The sequence below is a fragment of the Nerophis ophidion genome, linkage group LG09 (assembly GCF_033978795.1).
Source record: "Nerophis ophidion isolate RoL-2023_Sa linkage group LG09, RoL_Noph_v1.0, whole genome shotgun sequence".
Lineage (NCBI taxonomy): Eukaryota > Metazoa > Chordata > Actinopteri > Syngnathiformes > Syngnathidae > Nerophis > Nerophis ophidion.
The window spans coordinates 51276686-51297751 of NC_084619.1; the positions used below are offsets into that span (position 1 = coordinate 51276686).

Here is a 21066-nt window from a genome sequence, read left to right on the forward strand (position 1 = left end):
TGAATGTGGTCCATTTTAATTTTGTTTTTGCACTGGTGCAAAACCTGATACATGTACACACAGTACATACACGTATATGGTGTTTAAAGTTCTAATGATGAGTAAAGTCCTCCATCCAATTAAACCACTCTTTGGGGTTATTTTTGTCAAGTTCTTTTAAATTGTTTTTTCTACTAAATAAGTCACCTTAAAACATTACTAAATTAATCATTCTACCTCACACTGGTAAAATAACAGGCTTGTGAAAACAAATGGTTATTTATCCACATAAAAAAAAAATTCTCATTGACCAAAATAAAATACTGTAAAATTGTATTCACAAACTTAGGAGTGTCCATTTTTTTTTGTAATAAATACATTTTTTACCAAAAATTCAGTAATAACGTAAGTCATCATTTAATTGGAGTTAATGCTAATAAAAAAAAAAGTTTTATCAATCACATTAGCTGTGTTAAAAACATCCATCCATCCATCCATCATCTTCCGCTTATCTGAGGTCGGGTCGCGGGGGCAACAGCCTAAGCAGGGAAACCCAGACTTCCCTCTCCCCAGCCACTTCGTCTAGCTCTTCCCGGGGGATCCCGAGGCGTTCCCAGGCCAGCCGGGAGACAGTCTTTCCAACGTGTCCTGGGTCTTCCCCGTGGCCTCCTACCGGTTGGACGTGCCCTAAACACCTCCCTAGGGAGGCGTTCGGGTGGCATCCTGACCAGATGCCCGAACCACCTCATCTGGCTCCTCTCGATGTGAAGGAGCAGCGGCTTTACTTTGAGTCCCTCCCGGATGGCAGAGCTTCTCACCCTATCTCTAAGGGAAAGCCCAGCCACACGGTGGAGGAAACTCATTTCGGCCGCTTGTACCCGTGATCTTATCCTTTCGGTCATGACCCAAAGCTCATGACCATAGGTGAGGATGGGAACGTAGATCGACCGGTAAATTGAGAGCTTTGCCTTCCGGCTCAGCTCCTTCACCACAACGGATCGGTACAACATCCGCATTACTGAAGACGCCGCACCGATCCGCCTGTCGATCTCCCGATCCACTCTTCCCTCACTCGTGAACAAGACTCCTAGGTACTTGAACTCCTCCACTTGGGGCAGGGTCTCCTCCCCAACCCGGAGATGGCATTCGACCCTTTTCCGTGCGAGAACCATGGACTTGGACTTGGAGGTGCTGATTCTCATTCCGGTCGCTTCACACTCGGCTGCGAACCGATCCAGCGAGAGCTGAAGATCCCGGTCAGATGAAGCCATCAGGACCACATCATCTGCAAAAAGCTGAGACCTAATCCTGCGGTTACCAAACCGGAACCCCTCAACGCCTTGACTGTGCCTAGAAATTCTGTCCATAAAAGTTATGAACAGAATCGGTGACAAAGGACAGCCTTGGCGGAGTCCAACCCTCACTGGAAATGTGTTCGACTTACTGCCGGCAATGCGGACCAAGCTCTGGCACTGATCGCACAGGGAACGGACCGCCACAACAAGACAGTCCGATACCCCATACTCTCTGAGCACTCCCCACAGGACTTCCCGAGGGAAACGGTCGAATGCCTTCTCCAAGTCCACAAAGCACATATAGACTGGTTGGGCAAACTCCCATGCACCCTCAAGAACCCTGCCGAGAGTATAGAGCTGGTCCACAGTTCCACGACCAGGACGAAAACCACACTGTTCCTCCTGAATCCGAGGTTCGACTATCCGGCGTAGCCTCCTCTCCAGTACACCTGAATAAACCTTACCGGGAAGGCTGAGGAGTGTGATCCCACGATAGTTGGAACACACCCTCCGGTCCCCCTTCTTAAAGAGAGGAACCACCAGCCCGGTCTGCCAATCCAGAGGTACCGCCCCCGATGTCCACGCGATGCTGCAAAGTCTTGTCAACCAAGACAGCCCCACAGCATCCAGAGCCTTAAGGAACTCCGGGCGGATCTTGTCCACCCCTGGGGCCTTGCCACCGAGGAGCTTTTTAACTACCTCAGCGACCTCAGCCCCAGAAATAGGAGAGTCCACCACATATTCCCCAGGCACTGCTTCCTCATAGGAAGACCTGTTGGTGGGATTGAGGAGGTCTTCGAAATATTCCTTCCACCTATCCACAACATCCGCAGTTGAGGTCAGCAGAACACCATCCGCACCATACACGGTGTTGACAGTGCACTGCTTCCCCTTCCTGAGGCGGCGGACGGTGGTCCAGAATCGCTTCGAAGCCGTCCGGAAGTCGTTTTCCATTTCTTCCCCGAACTCCTCCCATGTCCGAGTTTTTGCCTCCGCGACCGCTGAAGCTGCACACCGCTTGGCCTGTCGGTACCTGTCCACTGCCTCCGGAGTCCTATGAGCCAAAAGGACCCGATAGGACTCCTTCTTCAGCTTGACGGCATCCCTCACCGCTGGTGTCCACCAAGGGGTTTTAGGACTGCCGCCCGGACAGGCACCAACTACCTTGCGGCCACAGCTCCGATCTGCCGCCTCGACAATAGAGGTGCGGAACATGGTCCACTCGGACTCAATGTCCAGCACCTCCCTCGTGACATGTTCAAAGTTCTTCCGGAGGTGGGAATTGAAACTTTGTCTGACAGGAGACTCTGCCAGACGTTCCCAGCAGACCCTCACAATGCGTTTGGGCCTCCCATTTCTGTCCGGCATCCTCCCCCACCATCGCAGCCAACTCACCACCAGGTGGTGATCGGTAGAAAGCTCCGCCCCTCTTTTCACCCGGGTGTCCAAAACGTAAGGCCGCAAATCCGATGACACAACTACAAAGCTGATCATGGAACTGCGGCCTAGGGTGTCCTGGTGCCAAGTGCACATATGGACACCGTTATGTTTGAACATGGTGTTTGTTATGGACAAACTGTGACGAGCACAAAAGTCCAATAACAAAACACCACTCGGGTTCGGATCCGGGCGGCCATTCTTCCCAATCACGCCTCTCCAGGTTTCACTGTCGTGGCCAACATGAGAGTTGAAGTCTCCCAGTAAGACAAGGGAATCACCCGGGGGAGCACTTTCCAGTACTCCCTCAAGTGTTCCCAAAAAGGGTGTTAAAAACAATTAATTGCAAAATTTTTTAAGGTGAGTTTTTATATAAATTCTCATCTTAGTTTTTTTTTTAACTTTAAAGTAAAGCAAATGATTTTAAACGGACATTTTTGAAAACTTAAACAATTTGTAAAGATAATGCGTGTGTTGTTGCACTAACATGGAGCACCTAAACACGCAGTATTCTTCAGATCATTTATTAGCATAAACACGTATTCTGTACACATCATAGACACAATTGCATAATTGCAGAGGACAATGAAGTTTAACACGTAACATCACTTACATTATATATTAAAAAAAAAAAACATGAAAAGAAAGCTGGCGGATGTGATGGAAATAGCGAGTTTATTCTTTTGCAAGCTGAGAGTTGGCTCTACTCTCCTTCAGTTTTTCCACGTAGAACCTGATCGACTCCTGCAGGGGAAGAAAAAGAGCTGGCATCAAACCAAGTAAGTAATAATTGGTGAGGAAGAGGAGGTGGAAGAAACCCTCCTGAGTTGAAACAGAAACCTTCACTCTCCAGCCAGGTTTTCGACTTTCATCTTTAAATGGCCGTTAATACACTAATATGGGATTTGGAGAACATACACACTCAAAATGATCAATGTTTTGATCCACACAACGGGTTCCTGTGGTTGTTTCTTTTTTTTTTTTTACCTTATTTTGTGGGCAGCATGACAAATTGCTCTCTGTGGTGCATAAAGCTGCATTTTCATATTTACATGAAGTCTTGTATGAACATTTTACTACTCCTGGAGTATGCCTATTATTAAAGTATCAAGCAGTAATATTGAAGTTAACATTTTAGAGTGTAAATCTTGTGCTTTGAGGAACTTGGGATTAAACTTTAGTAATGTTTGGATTTTTACAACAACTCACGATTCTGATTTTTGGGCTGACAATTCAAGTCATAATTGATTCTCCATCAACATGATTTCAACCGATTCTCGCATTATATTGTTTGGAATAGACAAGATAATTACAAAAAAAACAGGCTAAAGGTTTATAAGCACTCTTTGTTGCGGGCGTATGTCACTTTTGAACTGATACAATAAAAAATCTCGATACCTGGGAATCGATTACAGTAACCATTTTTGGTACTTTTTTGTGTTTTGATAAAAATGTATTCTTTTTGATATTTAAATCTGCATTTTTATTGTAACATTTAAAAATGAGCTGATTATGAAAACTGCTGTCCAGTTGTGATATCCTGTTTTAACCTCCCAAGGCCCAAGCTGTTTGTTTACATGCTTTTTTTTATTTATTTTATATTTTTATTTTATAGGGGACGGCGTGGCGCAGTGGGGAGAGTGGCCGTGCGCAACCAGAGCGTCCCTGGTTCAATTCCCACCTAGTACCAACCTCGTCACGTCCGTTGTGTCCTGAGCAAGACACTTCACCCTTGCTCCTGATGGGTGCTGGTTGGCGCCTTGCATGGCAGCTCCCTCCATCAGTGTGTGAATGTGTGTGTGAATGGGTAAATGTGGAAGTAGTTGTCAAAGCGCTTTGAGTACCTTGAAGGTAGAAAAGCGCTATACAAGTACAACCCATTTATCATTTATTTCTCTTTCCAATTTGGGCTTATTGGACCCTAATTAGAATAAAAACTAAAAATCATCTTTTGATATGATGTACTTAGTCCATAAGTACACAAATGTGTACTTCATGTGTAGTGTCATGCTAATTTTATTTTTACAATTGTTTTTCCAAATCACATTGTATGTTATACTCTTCTGACACCACCAGATGGCAGTATGAGTGTCCATATGTCAGCATAAGACCCCAATTCAGTAGTGTACACAATTTTGGAAATAAGAGCTAAAAGGTGCTGTCCACGCATGTGGACACAAAGGCCTTTAGAGGTTAATATAATTTGCAAGTATGACATGGGGTTGCAAGTACAAGACGTTAGATGGCAGTAGTGTAAAGATTTTGAAGTTTTTTGTTGCTGCGCCCTACAAAGAGTTATTAATGTAAGTATTGTACTTATACACACCAGATGTTTGATAGTGACATGCATCTTAGTTGTAGTTTTCATTAACACATTTAGAAGTGTTGAAATCACCATGTAAAATTGCTAATGCTAATCAGTAGCATGTCAATTGCGAAGCCAATGTTTTTAGAAAAGTGGAGTCTTAATTTAATTGCGTTCGAGTGTTTTTGAGTGAAATTCTTTGTTGTCGTTGAAAATTGCAACATTACTAAAGGTTGTTTGACTACATCTGCTTTCAGTGCTGCTGGAGTGATCTCAAAGTGCAAAAAGGGGGCAACCGGAAATACGGCACAGTAGGATTTTATGGGAATCGGTGCTCGATAAGACTGGAGGGATTTAATTAGTGCCCAAAAAGTACTGCATTTGCTACCAATCCTTAAAGTACGACGAACGAGTAAGCACAGAGATGGCCTAATAAGTCTCTTTTAAAAATCGATGCTTAAAAACATATATTTTTTAAAAATTATGAATAGATTCAGAATCAGAATAAATAATTTTGGATGTAAATCCATTTTTTTTTAGCACATTGTTTAATATTACTCTTAGTCCACAACAGTGGGCATCATGCCTTCAGTTGCTGGCTATGATTAATTATTATTATTAAATAGAAAAATGTAAAATATTGCTGAAACTTAGATGTTTTTAAAATAAATACATTTGTTATTAATAGGGAGCTTTTTATTTTGTGTAAATGAGCCCTGTCATCATATTGGTGCTTTTGTTTTTAAAAATATAAATATTTTTAAGTCACAAGGCTCAATATTTTTTTTTTAAGTATCAGAATATGTGAACGTTTTGTTAAACAAATGTTTTAGTGTTCACAAAACCTTATTCTATTAATCATGTTCTCCAAACTTAATTCATCCACCAACTCCTTGAAAAATATCTCCAAAAAATGAAGTACATTTGTTTTCATGTACAGAAAGTAAATCCTCTCCTGAAAATAACATTACATTTGATTAATAAAATAACATTGATAATACTAAATTATATTAATATATTTATATTGTATTACATAGTTAAATAAATATACCAATACAAAAAAATAACATATACACAAAAAATTATTATTTTATATAACTTTTTTTCATCTCTACAAAGTAAATTCAGGCCTGAAAAAAAAAATCATAAAATAATATTAATATGCTTTGTATTATTAAAAAATTATATTAATGTATTATTGAATAAATAAAAACATAAAATAAAAATGTATATTTTTTTGAACCAGCACTAATTAGAGACAACTATTGCAGACCACACACAAGACTTAGACTTTAGTTAACAGGCTAGACTTGTTTATATCAGCTACTTGTTGTCAACATTTAACTATCCTGAATAATACAAGTTAAGTTAAAGTTAAAGTACCAATGATTGTCACACACACACGAGGTGTGGTGAAATGTGTCCTCTTCATTTGAGCCATCCCCTTGTTCACCCCCTGGGAGGTGAGGGGAGCAGTGAGCAGCAGTGGTGGCCGCGCCCGGGAATCATTTTTAGTGATTTAACTCCCAATTTCAACCCTTGATGCTGCGTGCCAAGCAGGGTAATGGGTCTTTGGTATGACACGGCCGGGGTTTGAACTCACAAACCCATCTCATGGCGGACACTCTAACCACTAGGCCACTGAGTAGGCCTAGTGGTTAGAGGCCACTAAGAGCCTCTCTTACGTTCTTCCTGCAGGTGAGTCTGACCACCAGGGGCCACATTGACAGTCTGCTAAGTGTGTGTGTTCTTGTATTTCTACCCTTCTTGACACATCGAGGGAAAAGTATGTTCCATATGAGGAGCGGTGACCAAGTTAGGACATAAATCACAATCCAAATAGGGAAAACAATAACATCTAATAGAGAATGTCTCATTTGCACCCCTGGTGGTGGAGTCTATCAAAATGAGGGTGGTCACAAAAAGGAGGGATTTTTCAAATTGACTGTCTGTTTTAAAAGTCCTCCCCCTCTGGTCAACAAATGAAATAAGTGTGTAAAATTTTGAAGTGCTCCCCCTCTGGTCAACATAGGTAATAACAAGTGTGCGTGAGAAATTTAAATGTGCCCCCTTTGGCCAAAATTAATTACATAAATTAACTAAATAAATATGTACATAGAGACATACTGTAATAGCTTGAAGGAAATAATGAAGATTAAAACCAACTACAAAAAAAAAATCCAAAAGAATTAACTAAAAGTTTACCTTTTTCATATTTTTATAGTATGTATAGATTTGTATTGTTGGAAATAGGGATGCTACTCGAAACCTGTTTTCCCGGTTGTTTGATAAGAGAAGAACCGAGTCCTCGGACTTGACCCCCTTTTTGATAACCGGTACCCGTTATCGAGACCACTATAGTAAAGAAAAAGAGTTGGTTCTTTATTCGAATCCGTCCCGACCAGAAATGGTCCGTGAGACATCACAAGAAACGACGTCACGTAGCTCAGACATTAGGCGCAGATAGCGAAAGCAGGAAAACAATGGACGGGAAAAAGCGCTCCAAGGTGGAATAAAGTTCAAAACAAAAGACATAATCCAATGAATAACGTTACTGAGAGATTTGAGCAGGGTACAAACACATAACCAACACTTTTACGACCAACCTGAAACATAGCAACCAGGCTAGCAACGCACCTCCTTTACGGCAGCTGTCGCAACGTTCTTAAAGCAACCGAAGCACATACATTTATATGCAACATATCTCCCTTTTTTAACTTTTGTGTTTCTTTCCTTGTAAACAAAGCAAAATCACACTGTATATGTGCTGTCAGTCTAATTATAAATAATGCAGACGAGCCATGTTGGCTGAGTTCTTGACGATTACTGCCGGGTGACGACATGCAACAACTCCCGTTGCATGCTGGGTAGTGTAGTCGTTATATTCCCTAGCTCATAAAGAAATAATGTTAATAAAGTGTATTTCTTTTTTTAGCTTTAACTTTTCATATTTTAGCATTGCAACCACATTTGCAAACAACTTTTCTCTTCATAGAATTTTCTTTCAATAAAGAAATAAAGTGCAAAAATGTCAAAGCATCATAACAAAACAGTTATGTCAAATAGGAGCAGAAGTGCACTTTTTGAAGAGCTGTATTATTTTCAGTTTTGTGCCCAAGGGACTAATTTTATTTAACACTATATTATTATTTATACACCTATAGTGATCACAGAGACAAGTTGCTTTTGTGTTACTGTATGTATTTGTTTTTCTGAAAAATACCACTTAATATACTTTGGGTAACAACAGTCAATATTTATTTATTTATTTTTTTCAGGGGGTAACAGTCAATATTTATTAGATTTTATTTTTTTCTTATATAATAAAAGTGAGCTTTTGTTAAACCAAATATTGTTTTTTTTTCCATGTACAACAACCTATCTGGACTCCATAAGAGAATCGATAAAGAATCGGTTCGACAAGAGGATTCGATAATAGGCTCGAACTCGATAATTTCTTACCAAACATCATCCCTAATTGTAAATACACATCTTTATGTATATAAGTGGTGGTCTTAAAGTGGTAGGCATTTTTTGGAGGTCTCAAGAAGGTAACAAATATGAGAGAGTGTGTGTGTGTGTGTTACCAAAATAGGCTCACATCAGAGATACATGGTGTGTGTTTGTGCTCAAAGGCTGAAAAGGAGCCCAATAGTCCTCATTGACCTCATCTCAGCAGCTTCCTGTAGCGACCGTCACTAACCGACGTTCAAGAACACTTTGTGTATATGTTTGGATACGTTCATAATCACTTTTAATGAACTTAAAGTTGTTTTATCTCTCCACCTCTGAAGTGTTATAGTTCATTAATTAACTGTTTTAAGGTCCAATTAAAAACAATTATAAAATAAAACACAGTTAACATATTTTCAACACTTTACACAGATGGTTTTCTAGTCGTAAAAGGGGAAAACTTATATTATATTTCTGTATTCATTCATTTTCCTTCCTGAAAAATAAAAGCAGGTGTTACAATGTTGTTAGGCTGTTAAAGTTACCACATGACAAATGTTTTGTAAATACGTTTTTTTTCCAATATTTAAAGAAATATCTCACCAGCCGGGTCAAAACTTTTTTGTGCTATTATCACATTTTATGAAATGTATTCATAAAAACATATTTTATTATATCTTGAATATTTAAGAACTCATAAAAAAAGATTGTAAATATTTTTTTAACACTTGCATTACTTAAGTATGATTTGTTTTACTGTTTGGTTACTTTCATACTTAAAAAAAACTATTACTAACTATTAATATTATAAAGTAAATTTTGAAAACATTGTATTCATTTATTTTATTTAATTTTTAAAAACATTTCACAATTATTTTCTTTTAAACTTACCTGACTTTTTAGAAAAACATTTAAAAAAATATTTTCAAAGTATATTTTGGCCATGGCCCACCATATTGTGGAGATATTAAAACTAATATGTTTGAATTGTTCCTATTTCTATACATCTGTTATTTTATTTAAATATTCAATATTGAGTTGTTTTCCTAATATTTAAAGAAATATCACAACCTTGGGGCCAAACTGTGGCTTAAAAATACCTGTATATAGTTATTATAATTTAATACATACTTAAGATGTTCCCCCTATTTACTAAACAGACACATGTTCAGCAAAAGTCATCGTTTTTGTAGTCTTTGTCTTAGTAATGTTGTAAAACAGTATAAGGAGTGCAGCTATGAATCTATGAGCACCACATAATTCGATTTGATTCGATTCAGAAACGATTCTCGATTCAAAATCAATACTTTTTAATAACATTGGGTGCAAATTCTATGATTAAATACATTCCTCCAAAATAGATCAATTTCTATATATATTCAATAACATTAAATAAAGTCAAAGTGTAACTGCACATGACAGATTTGAAAAAAATATATAAACATAAAAATAAAAAAATACAAATAAATAATATATATACACATACAAATATTTGTTTTAATCAATTTTTGATTAGTTTTTAATTGATTAAAAATCTTTACAAATAAGAATCATGTTTAATTCCAAAATTTTATTTTTGACACCCCCAAATAAGTAGTAAAAGTACTACTAGTAGAAGTATAGTGCGCAGGTGGTACTCACGGGGGGCTCGGAGAAGGGCACAGTCTCTCCCGCTCTGTGGTACAACGTGGCCAGGCGTTTGAGTGACAGCTCGTCTACAACCAAGCCCTCCTCCTGCATGCTCTCGTAAAGCTTTTTGGCCGACGCCAAGTCGTTGCTAAAAACTGCCAAACAAGAGAAAGTGTCAACACTATGACAAACATTTCATATATATGTATGTGTATGTATATATATATATATATATATATATATATATATATATATATATAAATACATATAGTTTTAATATATATATATAAACTTTGTGTATTGTCTTCTGTTCCTGTTGTGACGTCACGGGTGAAAGGTCATTGCTCAGACAGCGAACAATTGAAAGGCATTTCAATCGCCAAATTCACCCCTTTAAAGTTCGGAAATCGGTTAAAAAAACATATGGTCTTTCTTCTGCAACATCAAGGTATATATTGACGCTTACATAGGTCTGGTGATAATGTTCCCTTTTAAATATGAAAAATATATGAATGATAAATGGGTTGTACTTGTATAGCGCGTTTCTACCTTCAAGGTACTCAAAGCGCTTTGACACTACTTCCACATTTACACATTCACACACTGACGGAGGGAGCTGCCATGCAAGGCGCTAACAAGCACCCATCAGGAGCAAGGGTGAAGTGTCTTGCTCAGGACACAACGGACGTGACGAGGTTGGTACTAGGTGGGGATTGAACCAGGGATCCTCGGGTTGCGCACGGCCACTCTCCCACATCCCAATTAATGGTATAAATTACCTGATGTTAATGAGGTGAAATTCAAGTAGTGTTGTTTTTGCGTTGAAAAATGAAAAAAAGATATTGTGGAAATGAATTCACATCTACTTCTTGAAAGCTGTAGATCAAGACAGTCAAAGAAAAACACATTAGCAGACCTTGACTGTTACAATTTCAAGCACTTCAAAAGCACTTTGCCCACACTTCCAACACTTTTTAAACTTACAACCTACAATGAAATGAATTTTGACCTTTTAATTGTATCAAATAACAAACAAGCGCTCAAACAATAGTAATACTTTGATGGAACACGTCATGAGCAAAATAGTCAAGTAAATGTGTCATATGTTGGTGCGAATAATGTGTAAATATTACACCTCAACAATACTACGAGTGTTGAAGCGTGTGTGCTAATAGCGTCACCAGCAGGCTAATGCTAATGAATTAGTTATGTCCGCTCGTCTCCGCTGTGATAAATGAGGAGAAACTGGGAAGACGGGGATGAACTTAAAAGGCGTAGAGCGTCATGCGGCAAGCACTAACGTGTAAAACAAAAAGTAAGCGCAGAGTGGCGGTCCGTGTAGCGATTAGAACGCTAGGCTAGGCAAGACAGCTAACTCGTTAGAGGACATGTGTTCTTCAAAAGGCCCTCATGTCTTCCTACTTTGCACGCACGCACGCACGCACGCACGCACGCACGCACGCACGCACGCACGCACGCACGCACGCACGCACGCACGCACGCACGCACGCACGCACGCACGCACGCACGCACGCACGCACGCACGCACGCACGCACGCACGCACGCACGCACGCACGCACGCACGCACGCACGCACGCACGCACGCACGCACGCACGCACGCACGCACGCACGCACGCACGCACGCACGCACGCACGCACGCACGCACGCACGCACGCACGCACGCACGCACGCACGCACGCACGCACGCACGCACGCACGCACGCACGCACGCACGCACGCACGCACGCACGCACGCACGCACGCACGCACGCACGCACGCACGCACGCACGCACGCACGCACGCACGCACGCACGCACGCACGCACGCACGCACGCACGCACGCACGCACGCACGCACGCACGCACGCACACACACACACACACACACACACACACACACACACACACACACACACACACACACACACACACACACACACACACACACACACACACACACACACACACACACACACACCTTGACCTGATGTATTGTTCATGTCAGATAGGTTAGCCGCTCTATGCTAACTAGCCAGGGGTTTGTCTAATGTGTGCGGTTCTTACCGTAAGATTTGATCAAGTACGAGAACAACTCTTCTTTCTCAAGAAAGTCGGGGATCAGGCTCAGCAAGGTATTGATTTTTCCCGCCTAGAAACACACACAAACAAGAGAACAATAATAATATCTGAACAATTGTCCCAAACATGCTAGCTAATCAAGCTAACTCAATCAAAACAAAGAAAATTAACGTTACTTTTAATACGTTTTTCTTTTTAAAGGGCGACATGTGACTCCTACCTTTCCTGGCTTCTGTGCCATCCACGCAAAGTATGACTTCAGTACTTCTTTTTGCTCGGCTATGGCGTTAATTCTCTGCAGGAAGAGACAGAATATCATATATATATAATATATATATATACAGTGGGGCAAAAAAGTATTTAGTCAGCCACCGATTGTGCAAGTTCTCCCACGTAAAATGACGACAGAGGTCTGTAATTTTCATCATAGGTACACTTCAACTGTGAGAGACAGAATGTGAAAAAAAAATCCAGGAATTCACATTGTAGGAATTTTAAAGAATTTATTTGTAAGTGATTGTGGAAAATAATTATTTGGTCAACCATTCAAAGCTCTCACTGATGGAAGGAGATTTTGGCTCAAAATCTCACAATACATGGCCCCATTCATTCTTTCCTTAACACGGATCAATCGTCCTGTCTCCTTAGCAGAAAAACAGCCCCAAAGCATCATGTTTCCACCCCCATGCTTCACAGTAGGTGTGGTGTCCTTGGGATGCAACTCAGTATTCTTCTTCCTCCAAACACGACAAGTTGAGTTTATACCAAAATGGATACATGGATGATACAGCAGAGGATTGGGAGAATGTCATGTGGTCAGATGAAACCAAAATAGAACTTTTTGGTATAAACTCAACTCGTCGTGTTTGGAGGAAGAAGAATACTGAGTTGCATCCCCAGAACACCACACCTACTGTGAAGCATGGGGGTGGAAACATCATGCTTTGGGGCAGTTTTCCTGCTAAGGGGACAGGACGATTGATGGATTATTTTTTTTAAATTCTGTCTCTCACAGTTGAAGTGTACCTATGATGAAAATTACAGACCTCTGTCATCATTTTAAGTGGGAGAACTTGCACAATCGGTGGCTGACTAAATACTTTTTTGCCCTACTGAATGAATATATATATATATATATATATATATATATATATATATATATACACACACACATTTAGTGAGTAAAAGTATGCATTAAACGTGAAAGATCAAAGACCTATAATCAAATACAAGCTGTCACAAAAGGCGAGGTATTCGTCACGTGAGGGAGGACGGAGATCTGCCACTACAAGCCCAAGGGAGTGTCATTTCTATCAAAAGCGCTAAAAAGACAGAGGTCAAAGACACTGACATTTGGCAACACTTTTCCTTTGAGAAATACGTAAACCAGTGTTGTTCCAAGTGGGGCCCGAGGACCATTTGCGAAAGGCAGGTTTTTTTTGGCCCACTGCAAATTGTAGAAATAAAATAAAATACAGCAAAAACGTTGATAATAAATAAAAAAATAGGGCGGTCAAAAGATACATTTTTTTTAAATCAGATTAACAACATCTTGGACTTTGGATTAATCATGATGAATCACAGGTAAAACTTGCACGCATAATTAAAATTTGCTTAAGAAAAGACCCCAATATTTGTACACAATTTTCTTCTATGCATTGGTCAGTGCATTGCAGACGCGCGTACATGACATCCCTCTGCGACATTCTGCTGGCCTTCCAATTGACTGCACTCTTACATTATCATAAATAAATCGTGACCCAAGGGGAACCACTCTGATTGTATTGGTTGGTTGGTAACGTCTCTGCGTTGCCGACTTGCGTGCATGCAAGAAGTTCCGCATACGACCCTCTGCTAATCTTCCTATGGACTAGACTCTACTCAATATCTGTACTCACTTGGCATCCATTGCAACCAGTCCCCCAAGAGGGGGGTCCCCACATTTGTATCCCCTTCCCAAGGTTTCTGCTATTTCCCATTACAGGTTTTATGTTTTTCCCTAACCAGATGTGGGTGCAGATGTCATTGTGGTTTGTGCAGCCCTTCGAAGCACTTGTGATTAATGGTTATATAAATAAACTTTGATTGATTGATTGAGAATGTCATACAGGATTATTTTTAAACAATTTACTTGAATGCATGTCATTTATTTGCACAAAAAATGGAAACACTTTTATATGAAGTTCTTTCAGGATGTATTTTGCAGTGAAATTTGCCAGATCACTGACCTCATAGCGGATAAGGTCAAACAGTTTTAATGATAAAGAAAAAAAATTGCATGAATAATCTGCGTTCATTGATGTTGCATCCCGTATTGAATCAACACAGTTCCGTATTTTCCTATGCGTCTGTCACACACACACACACACACACACACACACACACACACACACACACACACACACACACACACACACACACACACACACACACACACACACACACACACACACACACACACACACACACACACACACACACACACACACACACACACACACACAAACTGAATTCAACAATAATGAACAAAATAAAAGACATGGCAGTAAAGACGGCAACGTTGTAGCGGACCCCCGAGTGTGGCTGTAGATGATACATCTGCTCTCCTCTGTGTCAAATCCTATGCAGCACGCAGCATGCAGCCCCTCCCCTCTGTCTGCCTGCACGCAGCCCTGCCCCTCTGCGCTGTCTGTCATGATGGTTGCCTAGTTACGCTACTGACTGCAATTTAAATGGCTTTCGCTTTGCATAGTAACTATGCAAAGCGAAAGCCATTTATCAACAAATTCCAGAAACGCCGCCGACTTCTCTGGGCCTGAGATCATCTAGGATGGACTGATGCAAAGTGGAAAAGTGTTCTGTGGTCTGACGAGTCCACATTTCAAATTGTTTTTGGACATAGTCGACATCGTGTCAGCCGGACCAAAGGGGGAAGCGAACCAGCCATTTTAGCAAGACAATGCCAAGTCACATTCAGCACGTGTTACAACAGCGTGGCTTCGTAAAAAAAAAAAAAGAGTGCGGGTACTTTACTGGCCCGCCTCCAGTCTAGACCTGTCTCCCATCAAAAATGTGTGGTGCATTATGAAGCGTAAAATACGACAGCACTGAACAACTGAAGCTCTACATAAAACAAGAATGGGAAAGAATTCCCCTTTCAAAGCTTCAACAATTAGTTTTCTCAGTTCCCAAACGTTTGAGTGTTGTTAAAATAAAAGGTGATGTAACAAAGTGGTGAACATGCCCTTTCCCAACTACTTTGACACGTGTTGCAGCCATGAAATTCTAAGTGAATTATCATTTGCAAAAAATAAAAAAATAAAGTTTATGAGTTTTAACATCAAATATCTTGTCTTTGTAGTGTATTCAATAGAATATGGGTTGAAAATGATTTGCAAATCATTGTATTCCATTTATATTGACATCTAACACAATTTCCCAACTCATATGGAAACGGAGTTTCTACATTTTTTCCCATATTGCCCACCACTAATGTGTGCAGTGCTAGGCGAAATGCAGTTATATCATCTTTTTGTAAAGATCACATAGATACATCACTGTGTTTCAATGCTTTACAATTACACTCTGCTGGAAATAATATTTATAGACGGCATGCATGTGCAAAACACAGACCTTTTACATTGTATTTCATATCAAATAAATGCTATGTGGGTGTGCATTTGTAAGAAACAGGAATTGTTTTTTGTGTTTCTGTTACACACCCACGTATTTGAGTGACGAACCGGAAACCATATTGAGTGTTGACAGCTACCGATGTATTATATAAATACAAAGAGTGTAATGATCGATCGCCCAGTTTGCAGTCAAGAGACAGAAAGAACTAAAAATACATTTAAGGCAGCTGCAAACACGCGCAATGGAGTGACGTCAGACGGTAACCAGAGACCTGTCCGTCACAGCGGATGCTATCTTGCTTCAAAGCTACTTTAAGGATGATCATATTACCTTAATGTTTCACTTTTTTGAGTGGATTAATATTGGCCTGTGGATTAATGGACCACTAGGTGGACAGTTGATAAAACGCAGTGGTGAGTGACCCGTCGTGAGTAAAGTACGTTCACTTCAAAATGACAGTGAGCATGCGTGTCTTTGAGGAAGTTTTGTGAAATGTTGTGTTAGAAGTTTTGTGTGGCGTCGCCTCCTTATTTGTCATTATTCAAATCTGATTTTAGTGTGTAGCAGTGGCAGCTGAACTGAATGGGACAGCGTGTCATAATTACATCGGTCAGCTGGAACAAGAAATACAGATGGCGGTATTGTTAGTCCAGAATCTTCACTGTCCTCATGGACCAACCTAATTAGGAACCGCTACCAAAAAATACCGGTACTCGCTATACATCCCTATTTATGAGCATATACATAAGCAGAGTGTTGTTTGTTTTGATATACTAGGTGGCTGCAGAAAAAGATGTTGAAACACAGTGACCTTAAAATAGTTGAAATTGAACAGTTTTCAATAAGATAGTGAATTTAGAAGTGAGTTCAGTATTGAATATGTATTGAGAATCGAGAACATTGACTGGTATTGACTACAGAAATTCTAGTAACGTGACAACCCCACTTAAGACGATTTGCTGTATTAAAAAAAAACTTTTGCTCCAGTTGAATAAAAAGAGCTGTTTGGACATAAGCACAGGGATAAAGATTAGAGTGTGACACATAAGATTTACAGACATGTTCTTACTTAATCCAAAAGGAGGAGCTTTAACATGAAAATGTACATTTACATCATACACAAAACATGATTCCATGTGTGTATTTAATGTGTGTGTGTTCTCCTGACTGTCCCATTACTAGCCAGAGAAAGTCTTGCACTATTTAAAGGCAGAGGCATGCCAGGCTTTTAACACACACATTAAGTGAGTCACAGCAGAATGATTTCACTACAATCAGGCAATTAGACTTCACTCAACTTTGCTCTCACTCTTTTCCCTGGTGTTTTATATTTATTTTATGTCACGGCCTCTCCCCAAGGTGACGCTGGGAACCGACCCGGCCCGCCTAAAAGCTCTGCACGCCCAGGGAACGTCCTCATCTTTTTTCTCCACTTACACGTGTTCCTGGTTGTAGTCGCTTCTTAACGAGTTTTCGCTTGCCCAACTGCCCGCTCCCTGCTGACGCAGCCTCTCTTGATAGGCTCGTCGTTACTGTTTTCCGTCCGTCTGCCTGCCTAAAAGCTTTTCAGAGTTTTGGTTCTTGACTTTTGATGGGATGGCCCAGGGAGTGTACAAGGGGAGGACAGAAGCACAAAAAAAACAGACGGCAAGAATGATTGTAAAACTTGTTATGAACAGATAAATGCGCAATGGTTTAAATTGGCCATGCCTATAGATGATTCCTCAAAACCAAAACTGTATTCAAAGTCGATTAAAGTATTGTAACAAAATTTTGTATTAATATGTTAACTCTGGGCTTCACGGTGGCAGAGGGGTTAGTGCGTCTGCCTCACAATACGAAGTTCCTGCAGTCCTGGGTTCAAATCCAGCCTCGGGATCTTTCTGTGTGGGGTTTGCATGTTCTCCCCGTGAATGCGTGGGTTCCCTCCGGGTACTCCGGCTTCCTCCCACTTCCAAAGACATGCACCTGGGGATAGGTTGATTGGCAACACTAAATTGGCCCTAGTGTGTGAATGTGAGTGTGAATGTTGTCTGTCTATCTGTGTTGGCCCTGTGATGAGGTGGCGACTTGTCCAGGGTGTACCCTGCCTTCCGCCCGATTGTAGCTGAGATAGGCGCCAGCGCCCCCCGCGACCCCGAAAGGGAATAAGCGGTAGAAAATGGATGGATGGATGGATGTTAACTCTGGTCCAGGGAGATGAACATAATTTTAAGTAACAATTTTCCACCTCCCACCAAAACCTTTGACAGTTTTATCGTTTTTTTTTTTAATCTCCCCAAAATACATGTTTTTTTGTTATAATCATTCAAAAGTATACAGTACAGTATATACAGTACATACTGTATTCCCATTGAAGTCGACACATCACGCTTCAAATATTGCGGCTTCACCACAACGCAGATTTTTTTAAGGCATATTGTACAATTAACGTGTTTAAGTATTTTCAAGCAAAAAATGTCTTAAACTACGGATGGGTACCGTTTATATTTGAAATAATACAGTACCAATTCTCGGTACTTGGGAATTAATACCCGTACACAATGGTACAAATTTTCAGTACTTCTGTGTGTCCATTTTCCAACCATGTTCTACCGCTTATTCCCTTTTGGGGTCGCGAGGGGCGCTAGTGCCTATCTCAGCTACAATCGGGCAGATGGCGGTGTACACCCTGGACACGTCGCCACCTCATCGCAGGGTCAACACAGATAGATGGACAACATTCACACTCTAGCGCCAATTTAGTGTTGTCAATCAACCTGTCCCCAGGTGCATGTCTTTGGAGGTGGGAGGAAGCCGAAGGGAACCCACATAGTCACGGGGAGGACATGCAAACTCCACACAGAAAGATCCCGAGCTCGGGATTGAACCCAGGACTACCCAGGACCCTCGTATTGTGAGGCAGACGCCCTAAGCCCTCTGCCACCATGCTGCACTTCTGTGTGTGTTGATAAATATTGTTCTTGATACTAAAATGTCAGTTTAAAATGAGGTGACTATGAATACTGCTGTCCAGTTGCTATATCTTGCTTCATTATTACATTTCTGAGTCTCATTTGCAAGTATGATAATAAGTTGCAATTACAGTTGCAAGAACAAAACCTTAGATGTCAGTAGTTTATATTTTATGGGGATTTTATTCCTTGGTGAATCCAGTCTTTTGTTTTGTCCTAAAGAGTTGATACCTCAATCAAAGTTTACTTATATAACTCTGAATCACAAATGTCTCAAAGGGCTGCACAAGCCACAACAACATCCTCGGTTTAGATCCCACATCAGGGTGGAAGAAAAAAAAACCTCAACCCAATGGGCACAATGAGAAACCTTGGAAGGGACCGTAAATGTGGGGATCCCCTCCCCTCGAGTGACCGATGCAATGGATGCCGAGTGGATACGGTTAACGTGAGAGTTCAATCCATAGTGAGGCAAGCAGGGGATCTTTTTGCATGTAGACAAGTTGGGACGACGAAACGTCACCGACTGATGCATAAGGAGGATCCACCCACGGTCCCGACTTTATATTGTGAAAGACCAGTCCATTGGGAGGCCAATAGGGGAACATCTTGAATGGAGACAAGTCAGCAGCGCAAAGAGGTCCACACCTGATGCAAAGAGAAGTAGTCCACCCCGGGTCCCGACTACATAACTTCATGAGTGAGTTATGTATTATTCTACGAGAAATGCCATGTGTGCAGGAATTTTGCAGCCTGGCACTGGTTAGTTCTAGCTTAACTGACTCCTCAATGTGGAGTAAAGTGGATCTTAGTTGTAGTTTTCATGAGCAAATCTTGAGGTATTGAAATTGCAATGTAAAATTGCTAATGCTAATCAGTAGCATGTCAATAGCAAAGCCTATGTACATTAGCATCAAGCTAGTGTATTTTTAGAAAAGTGGCATCTTTCTTTACTTACATTGGAGAGTTTATCGAGTACATTTTTTTATTGGCATTGGATATTGCAACATTACCTAGAAGTAGTTTTGCTCAGTCTGCTCTCAGTGCTGATTGAGTGATCGCCAGGTGCTTATGAGCAAAAAGCAGGCTGAGTCATTAGTCGTGCAACCCAGGAAGCGTGACGAGGCACTGTTGGATTTTAAATGAATCTGTAGGACCGGCGGGATTCGGTCAGTCCCAAAAAAAAATACCTCATCAGTTACCTATCACTAAAATAAACTGAGAATATCAACACTACAGTAGCATTGGCCAAGAGAGGAGACCAAAAAAGTCGGAGTGCGCTGTTCAGTATCGTGGCCACTGACTGGCTCAGCCTGAGGCAGCATTACTGTATTTGGTTAAAAGAGTGCAAAGATGGTTAAAGGGTGTTGTTCAAGTCTTGAGGGCTTCTCATGGTGAATAACACACTCAGAAGATTACAGACATGTTTTAGCTACGAAAACATTTGATTTATAATTAACGATTTCTATTTTGCGGAAATACATTTATTGCGGTCATATTTGGGAACAAATAACGATAAACGTGTGACAAATTTATGTAAATCCTTTATTTAAGGTCAGTTATTTGATATTTAATTTAATACATAAAATAATGTATACATTTTGTCACCATTTATTTTAAAGTGTGACATCCACTAACAGTCTACATTCCATTTCCTTTAACTCAAGTAAGTCACTATTATTCTTTTGATTGGCAAACATGAGGATGTGGCATGTTACAAAAAAAAAACTACGCAGAGAGGGACAAAAAAAACTGTGTGAAAGCTGCCCAGGATGCATGTCAGCCGAGAGGAATGGATGTAAAGTAATGTAATCCATAGTTGGTGTTTAAATAGTGATGAAGAGGAAAGTAGTCAGTGAGTAACGTGTTCATTAAAGCGTGTCAGACATGTCTGTTTAATGATTGAGAGGGATTATCACTCAGGATGTCAGTGAGCAAATGAGGGGCAGACAGTCAGCTTTTTCTCATAGTGTAGTTTATACAATTATTTCCTATGAAGTTAAAAAAAAACGGTTAGCAAATGTTTGGTGTATGAGCGCACGCCAATTGTATTCTTAAGTTAAAACTATGATAAACATTTGAGAGCAGAATGAAATGAGTGACCAAAAAAAGTGTGGATTCCTGTTTAAATAGTAATGAAGTGCAGCAAGCTCGAGCAGTAACGCGTATGTTCATTAGTGCGCACTTTAGTCACACATGCAAGCCAACGAGCGGGCGAGAGGCAATCGCTGTGAACTTTCCATTTACCGCCTGTGTAGCGTCTCCGTCTCAGCTGCTCTGTTGGTGTCTTGTCCTT

The 21066-nt window shown here is 40.6% G+C and overlaps 1 protein-coding gene across 1 annotated transcript in view; it reads right to left on the reverse strand.

Moving 5' to 3' along the window:
• Nucleotides 1-3219: 3219 nt before the first annotated feature.
• lrpprc (leucine-rich pentatricopeptide repeat containing) overlaps nucleotides 3220-21066 on the reverse strand; it is a 169820-nt gene continuing 151973 nt past the window's right edge. Inside the window, exons 35-38 of the mRNA XM_061911204.1 lie at nucleotides 12401-12475; nucleotides 12166-12250; nucleotides 10111-10253; nucleotides 3220-3455 (exon numbers count right to left, since the gene is read on the reverse strand). Of these exons, the coding sequence (XP_061767188.1) occupies nucleotides 3387-3455; nucleotides 10111-10253; nucleotides 12166-12250; nucleotides 12401-12475 (372 nt within the window). The 3' untranslated portion in view covers nucleotides 3220-3386. The remainder of the gene's footprint in view (nucleotides 3456-10110; nucleotides 10254-12165; nucleotides 12251-12400; nucleotides 12476-21066) is intronic.